A 14,880-nucleotide genomic window follows, 5' to 3' on the forward strand; every position below is an offset into this window, starting at 1 on the left:
ACAGAGGTAAAAAGTATATTTATTTAGCCATGTTGGTTATGCAAAACTGGGGAATGGGTAATAAAGGGATTATCTATCTTTTTAAACAATAAAAATTCTGGAATAGACTATCCCTTTAAGCGCTGCAGAATCTGTTGGCGCTCTACAAATAACAGATAATATTCTTCAAATGTACTTTTGGTTTGACTCAATTACTTTATCTCTTTACAGTGTTTACACAACCATGTTCATAAAGGAAAATGAATGTAGATAAAATTTGCATTAATGTAATGGGACACCTGGGCTCTGTGTATGTGTATACGTGAGTGTGTACGTATGTGTATGCGTATACGTGAGTGCGTACATATATATGTGTCTGTGTGTACGCGTCTACGTGAGTGTGTACGTATGTTCTGTGTTTACGTGAGTGTGTACGTATATGTGTCTGTGTGTATGTGTGAGTGTGTACGAATGTGTCTGTGTGTGTATACGTGTGTGTATACAGGAGTGCGTACTTATGTGTCTGTGTATACATGAGTGTGTATGTGTATACATGAGTGTGTATGTGTCTGTACGAGTCAAACAAATTAGTTGGTACATTGCGTGTAGAATATAGTGTTTGGGCGCTACTCATCGCCACGCTCAGGGTAGGAGCCAACACAGAAAGTATATGGATTTTAACAGTGAGTCTCACCGTTAGTGATACTGAGTAGCAATTGTCACGAAGGTTGAATAATCACCTGACGTTTGGTATAGATGTATATAAAAACAAATCCTAGAACTGTCTGACAAGGTTTTTTTTTGGATTATATTCTAGTAATAGGGGCCACACAAAAAAATGCCAATCTAAAAAGAGGTCATAGTTATAATAATAATAATAACTAGTATTTACATAGCACCTTTCTCCCAATGGGACTCAAATCACCTTTTTCAAATCGGCAGCTGAATAGTAATAGTTGTTATTAAAAGGAGCTCTAATATAGGGTATATTTTGTATAGGGAGATTTCTTCAAAATAACCAGCTTTGTGACTGCAATAACTGCATATGGTGCATTGATTAGAAGGTAAAATCTGAGTGAAGTGTTCTAAATTATAAACTCAGATGTTTCGATTAGAATAAAAAATAAATAAATATATACAGTATATAAAATCATGTCCCCATCCTCTCTCAGCTTGGTCTGGGTAGCTGGGCTCTTATACATAGTCTGTAAGTGGTTCATGGCAGCCTGCCCACTCTCATTGGTCACACAGCCCACCAATCACAGGCGGACAGATTTCCTCACTATTTTGCCTGTAAAACTTTTGAATGACTTTATAAAGTAGCCGGAGGAAGCAGCACTTGTTGTACCGGGAAGTACGTGATGCTGGCAGCGGGGATGGCTCGGTCGTGCCCGAGCTCTCACACAGGCCTGTGCTGGCTGCTAGTGGTCTCTCTGGCCGTGATCCTGCTGGATGCCAGTGCTGCTGATGTGAATGCGACCAGAAGCCTGGTGTGGGGGCCGGGGTTGAATGCTGACATTGTGCTGCCCGTCAGATACTTCTACATCCAGGCAGTGAGCAGCAGCGGGCACAACCTCACCCATTCCCCAGGTAAGTGATCACCTTCACGCCAAAGCGCTGAGCTCAGTGATGCATCACACTAGGTAAGCGAGCAACGGGGAGACTTCTGGCTCCTCCCTCTGCTGCTCGCTGTATTTCCTCATTCCCGGATTCCTCGGATGCCGGTGTGGGGGCTGCGGCCTGTGCAGCTCTGTACATAATAACAGTAATGTACCAAGTGACAGGCTGTTTATCTTAACATGTTGTCGTTTACGTGGCAGCCTTGCCCCAAACTGTGTTGTATTCTGCATTATACCGCAGCTTTAAAGATTCCCATCTAAAGCAGAAAAAATACATAGAATATCTGTATTGGTATTTTGTGTATGTGTTTTAAAATGTCTGTGAAGATCTCATTTCTTTTGGAGAATAATGCAAAGTAATCATGGATGGTTAGACCTGAGATTAGTTTTTCACAATCCTTTAGGTTTGTTGGTATTTGGCAAAAGTTGCTGCTTAAAATGTACTAAATAATTTATTATTGTTTAAAAATGACCTATTCCCCAGTTTTGCATAACCAACACACTTTTTACCTCTGTGATTACCTTGTAACTAAGTCTCTGCGGATTGCCCCCTTATTTCAGTTATTTTGACAGACTTGCATTCCAATCAGTGCCCTCTCATAAGTAATTTCACGGGCATGAGCACAATGTTATCTGTATGGCACACATGAACTAACATCCTCTAGCTGTGAAAAAACTGTAAACTGTGTTAGATAAGAAGCTGCCTTCAAGGGCTTATAAATTAGCATATGAGCCTACCTAGGTTTAGCTTTCAACAAAGAATACCAATAGAACAATGCAAATTTGATGACACAAGTGAATTGGAAAGTTGTTTACAATTACATGCCCTATCTGAATCATTAATTTAGATTAGACTGTCCCTTTAAGCCACTTATTACGCGATAGCATTTAAAGGGCCATTATAGTTAAAAAACAAATGCTTTAATTCAGTAGAGCATGTAATTTTGCAACTCTGCACCTCTTTGTGTTTAAAATTAAATTACCAAACTAGAACACGTAACTTTCTGCTATAATGGCCCTTTATGTGAGATGATATTTATGCTCTTGTTAACCAAGATATTGATAAAACAGAAGCTGCAAACACATAATAAACATTTCTATGTACTGTACTTGCATTTGTATCTCTAAATATATTACTGCATTAAAGGGATAGTCTAGTCCAAATTAAACTTTCATGATTCAGATAGAGCATGCAATTTTAAGTAACTTTCTAATTTACTCCTATTATCAATTTTTCTTCGTTCTCTTGGTATCTTTATTTGAAAAGGTAATGTAAGCTTAGGAGCCGGTCCATTTTTGGTTCAGCTCCTGGGTAGCGACTAGAGCTTGCTGATTAGTGGCTACATTTAGATACCAATCAGCAAGCGCTACCCAGGTGCTGAACCAAAGATTGAGCAGCTCCTAAGCTTACATTCCTGCTTTTCAAATAAAGATACCAAGAGAACGAAGACAATTTGATAATATGAGTAAATAAGGGAATAGCTTTGAAAAGAGATGCAGGCAAAATAATAGTATGGTTGGTGAGTATTAACTATGTTACTGTAGTTGTACTCCGCTAATGTCCCTTTAAGTAAGAGACACTGTAACTCACACAAAGGGTTTGAATACATAAAGTCAACTCTAGACTGACAATTAACTGGCATTCTTGACCACTGATTTATCACTCTGCGCATTCAACACTTCTAATTGGCAGTAGTTCATTGCCGGTCTGGAGTTGACTTTTACTATGTGTTTAATCTTCTCTGTGTGGCAAAAATACGTAATTAAAGGGACACGAAATCCAACAAATTTTTTTTCTTAAAAAATTGACACCTGCATACCCTAAGCATTACTACCTGCTTTTCAGCAATGGATACCAACAGAACAAACTACATTTCATAATTGAAGTAAATGAGACGTTTTTTTTTTGTTTGTTTTTTTACTTTATCTGAATCATAAAAGAGAATTTTTGTTTTTTATTTCCCCTTAACTTAACCCCATATGGTTAAAATCAATTAATCACTTCCATATTCCTTTAAAGTGTGCCAACATGCTAGAGGGTGTCCTGATCATTATGCCCAAAAACATCATGCTTGCAGTTATGTAAGTGTGCCTAGATAAACAAGGTCAGTACCCAAGGCAGTAGGCTTTAGGGTATCATTACATTGTGTAGATTATGTCAGGCCAGCTGCAAACCAATCTGCTCAAAGATGTTTCTTTTTGGTACCTTCCAAATTCTCTCTCTGGAATGACACCTGTATCAGGTCAGAATTGTCATTAGCAGGGGGGATAAATCAATGATTTTAAATAAATAAATAAAATAGATTTTTTTTTTTTTATTTAATTCAGATTTTTTTGTGGGGGGAAGAAACAGGGGTACTAATGGCACTACTCGGATAAGAGGGGGGAATGGCACTACTCGGATAAGAGGGGGGAATGGCACTACTCGGATGAGTGGGTTAGGAATGCTTATCTTGGTTACATAGATGTCTGTTATTTGTCTAAAATTTATAGGCATAACATTATAATAATGTAGAGAGCATAGGTGCTGTGTACCGGGTATACGAAACACAAAAATATCAGTGTAAGACTGATGCTGGTGTACACTTGTGTAGCACTCACTTTTCTAAAAAGGCTATTAAAGAGAAGCAGATTAGACAGGGGGGAAGAGGAGGAATGATGCTTTAATTAAAATGTAACCTTTATTAAGATGATTAAAACAAAATAATTCACATACACACATAAACAACTCTAAAATCTAAAAACACAGGGAGATTAAAGGTCGAGAGTATCAATGCACTGTAATGCTTTATCAAAATATGTTGACAGAGATATATATATATATATATATATATATATATATATATATATATATATATATACATACATACACACACTCCTGGCCTAGGATGTCGGTGTTAATCCATAGTCAGGATATATATAGTTGTATATTGGCCCTAAGGGGCTCTCGAAAAGGTTAGTTGTGATATCATTGTTATTGCTGTTAATGGTGAATAAAGTGTCAGCTTATAGCTATAGGTGATTATATAACTTGGGTTAACTGTATTATGACCCTTCAGTTGACTGTACTGTTGCTTTAAAGGCACAACATAAGGAAGTGCATTTAGACTCGCTACAGTTACTAAAGTAGTATTTATAATACCTCCTAATGTAGAATTGCTATGCTTGACAGCTTAATACTTCATATATTCAAAGGATACTCGGTTCATACCCAGTATTTATATTGGAGATTCTAATATTGTATAGTTAACTGTAGCAAGTCTTTACAGAAAAATATAGACAACGGTCGGTAATCATATGATACTCCATTTGTCACGTGATTAGTATCGCTGAGGATTCTAGTTGTTAAATACAGTGAGTTAAGGTACAGCTTAACTGATCAGTTAGCTTATAAATTTGCGTGATCTTAATCCTATTGCCTTAAATATCCAACTTTAGCGGCGGACTGAGAAAAATCAGGGCCCCGGGCAAACATTAGGGACCGGCCCCCACTGTCTCACACTGACCCAAATGTATTCATATTTATGCAAATAAATATGGTAGCCTCCCTACCCTGCCCCCCAACAGGCCCCCCAACCTCCAGGGCCAGAACCACCAATGTCCAGGACAAAAGACAGGACCCCAACCTCCAGGGCCAGACCTCCCACTCTATGGCCCTCACAGTGACAGACCCCGACAGGAGCCCCCCACATTTTAGGGCCCCCGAGCAACAAACACCACATCCAGACACAAGGCACCCACTCTGGGGCCAGGGCCTCCACTAAACACACACTTAACTCCTTAGGTAATTATAGGGTAGCTATCAACCCCAGCTTAAGCAGCACACCAGGACCCATGGAGATGCAATTTGTGGGCCCCCCTACATGCTGGGCCCTCGGTTCAGGTCCTATTTGCCCGGCTGATCAGTCCGCCCCTGTCCAACTTGGAATAAATTACCATACTAGCGTTTCTGTATATGGTCAAATTACCTACGCTCACATCCGAAGTATATTTAGGATTGCACAATACCTGAGAGCATCGTAGTTATCTTGAGTATCTAACCAGTAATAAATTACTGGGTTGGCATTTGTATGAGTGTTCGAGATGTTAGTGCTTATATCTGTGTTTAAATAATATCTGAAACGCTATTATTTCCATAAGTGAACGGGTAGTATGTTACTAGCCTTGTATTTATCGACGTGTTCAAATTACATGCGCTTATATTCTTGGTATGTTATAGATTTTTAAATAATATCTAAAACACTGTTGTTTCCATAAGTGTCTAACAGATAGTGGATTGCTGGATTCGCATATCTATCCGTATTCAGAATACATGCGCTTACATCCGCTGCATGTTTATAGATTTTAATAATACTCAGGGCACTAATAATGCTTTAAATGTCTGATAGGTAGTAGATATCTGGGCTTGACTAGGAGACTCTGTGTGTGATGTTTCTTGAGCCAATAAGCACTTGGGAGTGTGTTATTACTAACAATAATAGTTCAGGAATTATGTGATTGGCTGAAGTGTCAGAAAAATAAATTTTAGATGGATTTCAATGTTTTGTAATTTTTTTTTTTTTATAGGTAACAAAACCTTTAAAGTTGTGATAAAATCACTCTCTTCCAAAGAATTCACCAGGATTCATGTTCCTGATCCTCTGGATAGGAATGATGGCTCCTTTCTGATGAGATACCGCATGTATGGGAGTGCCACTGAAGGGTTAATTATTGAAGTTCTTCATGGAGATAAACATGTTGCTAAATCTCCATACATATTAAAAGGTAAGAATTCTGGAAGAGGCTTTAAGGGGAGAATGGTCTAATGTTTTTGCCTCTGTTTCACTTTCCCTCTGTCCTGCACCCGCCCCCCCCCCCCTTTTTTTGTTTTTCCTTTTCTGTCTGGGCCCCGTCGCTAATTTTGCTAATCTCACGTAGATCGGAAGTCTCTTGCTTTCCACCTCCTTATGCCTTGTTTAAGGTCCCTCAGGTAAACTATGATCCTACTCAATTACTAAGAGTTTTTTATGTTACTTGTTATTACTTATAAATAGTTGTTTAAATGAAGGAAAACTTGGAATATGCAAATAGATCTGTAATATCTAATGATGCTGATGATTTTCTACTAATATGTTTATGGAATGGCATTGCTTGTTTTGTGTCAAGACTATGCTATATGTATGGAAATGTCATGCTCTATATGATTTATAAATCCTTCAATAAAAAGAAGTTGTAAAAAAAAATGGTAAGAATTCAATTTTTTATGCTTCAGACTTCTACCTGACATGTAAAATATGTTGGTGGGAACTAGGTATGTGCAAAATTCATCAATTGGATATTCGTTTGTCAAGCAAATTCCAAAAAAGACTGCAGGTAGCAGCAATCGGCTATTTTTGGAGCCGTATATATTAGTGTTATAGTGCAACACAGAAATCTGCACAGATTGCTCTTTAACACTAATATAGCCGGCGCAGAAAATACCCAATTGATATTTTGAATTAATTTGACAAACTATTATCAATAATGAAGTTTGCACCTACCATTGCTTATTCATATATTGACCCTTTAACCCCTTGCGCCATATTACATAGGTATTACGTTACACAGTACCTTGCATATGTTAAACACTGAGGTGCATGTTGTGGTCCCCGCTGTCAGCTTAGACATCTGGAATCGCATCCAGGGGGCAGAAGGCATCTACCTTAATATGCTTAGGGAGCACTAATCGTGCTCCCTTACCAATTGAAGCCAGATCAACGATCATTACAGAGAATGACACTGTCTTTGTAACTCTTTGCGACGATCCTCCATGGTGCCGAGTGGGAGCGGAAGGAGGGAAACTGGTGGGCAGCCCAGCGAAGGTGGGGTGGGGTTCCCTACACTATGGACAGAATTTTAGGCACGGGAGAGTGAGGGATGGGACCTTATGATACAGGATCATGGGAGTGGCTTCACTACACTATAGAATTTTTTTATTTTTATTTTACTAAAGAAAAATAGAAAAAGGAAAAAGAAATTAAAGAAAAAAAGAAACAAATGTTTGTTACTGGCAGACTAGTTGCCAGTAACAAACATGGCAGGTAGCAGTGGGAGGTGGAGGTTAAAGAGCTGTTGGGGGGGGGGGGGCAGGGGGGGTGAGAAGGGATCACTACACTCCCAGTGCGGGGTGGGAGGGAAGAGAGTCGTTTGGGAGAGATCAGGGGTGGGAGGGTAATTTCTACAATACAGCAAATATTACTTTTACAAGCTAATTGAATTACCCCTTGACTGCCGGGAAATTCAGAAGTGTGGTGCCAAGTGAGGCCTTCTAATCCTTAAAAGCCTATGGCAATGCCATGCATGTCTGCTGTTTCTGAGAGAAGCTTTTACAGTCATTGGGGATGATTTATCAAGTGTCTGGTGGACATGATCCGCTGTAGTGAATCATGTCCGCCAGACATTGATAAATGCCAACAGCATTTATCAATGCACAAGCAGTTCTAAAGAACTGCTTATGCAATGCCGCCCCCTGCAAATTTGCGGCCAGTTGGCCGCTAGCAAGTGGTGTCAATCAACCCGATTGGGCGGATTGATGTCCGCTGCCTCAGAGGAGGCATAAGAGTTGAAGAGCAGCGGTCTTAAGACAACTGCTTCTTAACTCCTGTTTCCGGCGAGCCTAAAGGCTCGCACGGAAACAGGGGTTTACGGCCCCATTCGGGCTGTGATAAATCGGCCTCTGAGTCTTATGACTGTAGTAGTCATGTGTATATAATTTCAGAGACCCAAAGTTTGCAAAAAATATGATCGTATTTGGCGGGCAAATAGTGGCATGAAATATACCAAAATGGCCTTAGATCAATACCTTGGGATGTCTACTTTTAAGAAATATATATGTATATTAGCAAAAATGCTAAATAATTCTCCGGTAATTTAGGAAAGTTTTTCTCTGAAATTTCTGGTAGCAAAAGGGTTAAATATTAACCCCCTTCAGGACTAGGGCAATTGTCCAAGATCAGAATGTTAACAAAAGTTTAGACAGGATGTCACATGATCGTCAATGCGATCACGTGACTCCAATGGCGTTGATTGGCTCCTGGGTGACTGCCTGCGTTGCTTGGTAAGTCACCCAGTTGTTCCATAACGTCCTTAAAGCCTTACGTTTTCAGCATAGCATATAACGTCCTGAAGAGGTTAAAGGGACAGTAAAATCAAATCTAAACTTTCTTGATTCAGACAGATCATGCAATTGTAAACAACTTTCCAATTTATTTCTTTTATCACATTTGCTATGTTCCTCTTGAAATCTTATGTTGAAGAGTAAATCTAGGTAGGCTAAGGAGTGTGAGCATGCATATAGCTGTCTATGGCAGCAGTGTTAGCAACTATGTACAACATTGCTATAAACAATGTTGCAAACACTGCTGCCAGATGGCTAAAGACACTTGCACGCTCCTGAACTCACGTAGGATTATTATTTAAAGGGACATTGTTTCGTCCTGGTGCTGGGAAAGCGCACATTTGTCCTCAATATATTACTAGAAAATGGAAAATTACACAAAATAGAGTATAATAAGCAGAGGCGTAACTAGAAACCAGAGGGCCCAGGTGAAAGAATCCAAGAAGGCCCCCCCGCTCCCACCCCCCTCCACAAAAAATGCGAATTTGATACATTTAACACAGTAAAAACAATACAATAGATTTGCATATTCACCAACACATGTATGATAACAACACACAATGCAATAGCACTTAGTCTAAACTCAAAGTTATGTCTATTTCCAATGCTGTCACATTGCCCCGGTGTGCCTGTATTTTATCTCAAGTGCATACACTCTATTTTGTAACACCTGAAGTGACCAACATAAATTGATATCAAAGCAGATTTATTTTTTATAATCGATGTGTCATGGCAGTACCACTTACAGGACTTCAAATTTCTCACCCAATACCTGGGTGGTACCATTGTGTGTCAATTTGCTGAGTGAAGAGTTAGGTTTCACAACAAACTAAATACCCAGTTGATTAATTGCACTAAGATCATCCTTTCTATTGTTGTATATAAAAATGTTATAAATATATGTCAAACAACCTCTTAAGTCTCACCAAATCATATGTTAATCTTTGAAGTGTATCAGCTAAAGAATAGGCAAAAGAGAGGTTTAGAGACTAATAATACAGGAGCCAGACAATCTGAGAATGTTTTAGTGTGTTATAACCAACAATGATAACAAGCTTAAAGGGACATTATACACTCATTTTTTCTTTGAATAAATGTTTTGTAGATGATCTATTTATATAGCCCATAAAGTTTTTTTTTTTAAATAAATGTATAATTTTTCTTATTTTTAAATAACATTGCTCTGATTTTCAGACTCCTAACCAAGCCCCAAAGTTTTATGTGAATACTGTCAGCTAACTTCTCCAGCTTGCTCCTGTTTGTGTAAAGGGTCTTTTCATATGTAAAAGAAGGGGGAGGGGGGGAGTGTCTTATTTGCCACTGGCAGTGGGCTTTCCAGCTACCTTTTCAACAGAGCCAAACTGACAGCTTCTAAGTAAGTTTTTAAACAGTTTTATACTGGATTTTTATATCGGTATCTGTGCATCGTATTCTTTATAGTATTGTCTATTACATGCAGTTATATAAAAATGAGTGTATACTGTCCCTTTAACAAACATAATAACGCTAGGCACATTAAATTGTAGTTACATTAAAGTGTTTTAAATATAGTGACTGGAATATAAAAGATGAAGATCCCTTTTTACACATAAATAACATCCACATAATGATCCAGGCTGCAGCAGTACTTCAGTCAGACACAACCAAACTGGCAATAATTTGGTTCAGTACATTCAGGTTAGTGTTCAATCATTGATATCTATGATCATTTTCCTGATTGGAAGCGCCACCCATACTAGCTGGCCTAGGATTCTCTGTTTCTCCTAACCAGCCTCAACGCACTGTCACTGTATCTACAGCATGTCTGTTGTGTTAAACTCTACACTACACAAATACAGTCAGGCAGTCACAACGAGTTATAAGGACGGAGTTCCACACGTGACAGACCCAATCTCCTGTCCTGATATCAGTGGCATCACTAGGGTTGGTGTCACCCGGTCCGGTAACTCATGGTGTCACCCCCTGATCCTCCACAATTTGTGGGGCCCTGCACTAACACAGCCCAGCTCCCTTATTTGGGCTAAAGGGCCAAACTGGGACCAAAAATAGGCCCCGGAATTTTAATGCAGAGCAGTCCCCCACCCCCCAATTGTTTTGTAACTATACACCAAATATGACAAGTATAATGCACAAATCTATTTATTTTGATATATCTGGAGCATGCTCAATAGACTCAAGAGATACTATTAACTTGCCATAAGAGGTTTATGTAAGCTGCAATCCCAGATATTATTCTGTATTTTGCTGTAGCACATTATGCACACACACGTATAAACATTTGTTTACAATAAAAAAACATAGAAAATTAAATGTCACAAAATTACATAAACATCACTCACTTTTTTACTTTGAGCCTGCTTTTTAAGGCAGACTTCCCTTTACGCCATAGCATTGCGGAAAAGCAATTCCTCTGACTTGTCTAGATTTGTAAATGGGTTACACAATGATTTTATATTCTCTACATTTTGTATTTAGTGGAGGATTTTAAACTCACTTTTCGGCTTCCCATAATTTTAATTGTATATAACCTGTGTGATTGTCAGTAACAGATATGCAATAGCAAATGTGAATGAAAACCACAGAAACAAAATGGTTAACTACTGCATTGCATATTTGTGAGTTAACCTAGACTGTGGTGAGTATTGAACCTGGCCTTTGCTGGACCTATTACTTCTCTTCTCAAAACAGGGCATTTCCTGGGAGCCAAAGACCATTTTTAGGACACTTACACACATACACACTCATACATATACACACATTTATATATATATATATATATAGATATAGATATAGATATAGATATATATATATATATATATATATATATATATACACACACACACACACACACACACACACACACACACACACACACATATATATATATATATATATATATATATATATATATATATATATATATATATATATATATATATATATATATACAGACACATATACCCATTAAGATATACATACACATACATGTACACACATACATACATACTAAGGTGACCATATTGCCACTTTAAAAAGGGACACATATGAAAAATACATATGTCAGGGATGTTTTCAGGGCTGTTTAAATAAATGTTTTGTATAAGAACCCTGACATGTATTTTTCATATGTGTCCCTTCTTAAAGCGGCAATATGGTCAGTCTAATACATACATACACAGACCTCTTCTTTAATTAAAAGCCAATTTAGGTTTGGATTATAGTGATAAACAGCAGTAAACAATTCTTCTAATAGATATTCAGATTATAAAATTTTACCTTGATCTGTTCTATTGTCCAGAGACAAGCAGCCAGTAAATTATATAGACAGCCGAGTGTGACTGTTGTCTGACACGTTCTCACTGACAGCTTCCTTCTAGAAATCATGCAGCCGCATCAGCTGTAACCTTTAACTTTTTACAACCCTTCCTCCCGATTCACATGTGGAATAGATGAGCAGCATTTATAGCCGTATCTTACAGCAGCTATCAGTAAAGTTTGTAACCTGATAGCTGCTCTGTAAGTAACGGCTCTAAATCAGAATACAGCTAGCTAACCTATCGCTAACACTTCTCTTAGCTTAACTGCTCCCTTCAACCAGGGCTGCTATATTCCTGTGCTTTCCACTAATCAATTGTACTACCAACAATTATGTCCTGGCTTTGTGCGGGACCCCACAAAGTGCATGTCATTTGGTTACAGTCTAGGGCTTTATATGAAGATAAAGTCACGTGCAACCGAGTCCTATTCAGCTCACCGTCGGGCTTTCCTTCAGAGTAGTAGACTCCGCTCAGCTGCCACTAGCCACCCTCAACCACGCTCCAGACTCCTGGGGGTCGATCCGATAAAAATCGTCGCCCGCAAAAGCTGGCGACGCCAATATTTGCGCGGGTTTGGTATCCTATATACGGCGTAACCTAGAAGTTACGAGCGTATATTTCTGCCGTCGCCCGTAGTTTTTTGGGCCATAGGCAGGTATACCAAACCAGCGCAGTTTGGTATCCAATATACAGCGTAAGGACTTACTTACTCCATTTTCACCTCGTCACAAAAAGCAGCCGTAAGAAGCCTTACGCTGACTATTGGAGCCCCGTAACTCCCTAAACTAGCTGCTAAATAAACCTAACACCTAACGCATGCGCAATGTCTAGCTGTCAACCGCGATCCCCCGCCGCAATCCCTAATAAAGTATTTAACCCCTAAACCGCCGCCATCTACATAAACTAACCCCCTACTGTGAGCCCCTAAAACCGCCACCATCTAACTGATCTATCCCCTACTGTGAGCCCCTAAAACCGCCACCATCTAACTGATCTATCCCCTAATGTGAGCCCCTAAAACCGCCACTATCTACCTGATCTATCCCCTAATCTGACCCCTTACACCGCCGCCAGCTATATTAATATTATTAACCCCTAATCTAATATCCATAAAGTAATAAGCTCTATTACCAGCCCTTAAAAGGGCCTTTTGCGGGGCTTTGCCCCAAAGTTAACAGCTCTTTTGCCCTATAACCTGCCCTCCCTACACCGCCGCCACCTATATTAATGGTATTAACCCCTAATGTAAGCCCCTTACACCGCCGCCATCTATATTAAAATTATTAACCCCTAATTTAATCTACCTACCCCGCCGCCAGCTATATTATCTATATTAACCCTAAGTATATTATAGTTAATATAGTTATTACATTATATATATTAACTATATTAACCCTAGGGGGCGGAGCCAGCAGAGCACACGAATGGTCGCATATTTTTTAGAGCTCTAGCTCTTACTGATTTAAAATTACTTTAAGGCGCATGTATTCCACAAAATAAACCTCTCTTTGCTAGGGGGTTACATTCCCGACTCCTAATCAACATTTGGCATTTATTGATCTTCATTACCGACACACTGATTATACGCTGAGACTGAAGATCTCATATGCAGCAGTTGCGACGGCAGCCATCTTACCGCCCTGGTGGACTTTTGCTCAACATAGATAATCATGGTCAGCTACTACTTGAAATTGCCAAACTACTAACTTCCTACCAACTTCGGTTCCATGCAGATCTGGATGAAGCCCTTGGCTCTGTGGAGGACCGCAGGTTTGCGGCAGAGGCTTCTTCATGCCCAGCAGCTGGGATTACTGTCAGGGGAGAGGATTTAGGGCCTCAACGATCACCACTTACCTCTACTAGAGTGCTTTCTGAGGAGGTACTATGCTACGATGCTGCAGTGATTGCAGACAAATCTGAGCTGCCGAGTGCTACTTTTAAGAGCTCCGATATGGAAACAGTGCGACAGAGAACCCACTGCGAGTGCCGCATGGCCCTAGAGACAAAATCAATCACACCGGCATCCATCCCTCCCGGACAAAAACGGTACTATCTGACCCACTCACCATTGCGGAACAGTAGCCTGACAAATCTGTTTGAACATGGTTCCCTTGGCACTTACTCACCATTTCCTGGGCTCATCCAGACTTCACGGCATGACTCGCTGGGAGTTAAACAGCTACAGGGACACTTACCACCCTTAACGCAGACCAGCCTTAAAATAGGCATTGGCTAAACTTGGTATTGAACTGCGCTCCACTGTTGTATTTGCCTAGCGGCAGATTAGCGGTGAGGACGTTTTTGAGGAGTGCATAATGTGACTTTTCTATCTCTATTAGATTTGTGGATAAATATTCTTATAGTTCATGGTATATACATCCTTTAGAGCCAAACTGTTATTCATGATGGGAATGGAAGATGAAAGGACAGAATGGGGATTGAGATGCCTATACATCTGTTAACGGACTGTCAGAACTTTATGTCTAATGCTGCAAGGCATGGGGCCCATGCCCTGCAGCGGACCTATTCCCTATTTTTCCACCCATATAGTTACAACCTAGATTGCCAGGGATTGTCATGCTTATATGTTTTTTTTCTTTTTTTAAATATGAGTCCTAATTATGTGTTTGGATATGTACATTAATACTGGTCCCTGTGCTGAACTACTGCTACGATAGCCAAGATATAGGGGTCTATAAGCAAAACTGAAAAGGTTCATTTTCCCAAACAATCAAGTTGCCCAGCAAATCTCTAGGGGACAAACTCTTACTTCCACACAATATATGTTTTGCTCACATTATATGGCGTATTTATACTGAATACCCCCCTT

At 39.4% G+C, this 14,880-nt stretch overlaps 1 protein-coding gene across 2 annotated transcripts in view; it reads left to right on the forward strand.

Annotated features, from left to right (window-relative positions):
* The first annotated feature begins 1,266 nt into the window (after positions 1 to 1,266).
* Positions 1,267 to 14,880, forward strand: part of POGLUT3 (protein O-glucosyltransferase 3) — a 55,663-nt gene continuing 42,049 nt past the window's right edge. Inside the window, exons 1-2 of one of the 2 annotated variants that reach the window (XM_053708544.1) lie at positions 1,267 to 1,569; positions 6,165 to 6,362. In XM_053708544.1, the coding sequence (XP_053564519.1) occupies positions 1,341 to 1,569; positions 6,165 to 6,362 (427 nt within the window). In that variant the 5' untranslated portion in view covers positions 1,267 to 1,340. Of the gene's footprint in view, positions 1,570 to 1,694; positions 1,745 to 6,164; positions 6,363 to 14,880 lie in introns of those variants that run through there. The other variant, XM_053708545.1, reaches the window with a different exon arrangement.

The sequence above is a fragment of the Bombina bombina genome, chromosome 3, assembly GCF_027579735.1.
Source record: "Bombina bombina isolate aBomBom1 chromosome 3, aBomBom1.pri, whole genome shotgun sequence".
Lineage (NCBI taxonomy): Eukaryota > Metazoa > Chordata > Amphibia > Anura > Bombinatoridae > Bombina > Bombina bombina.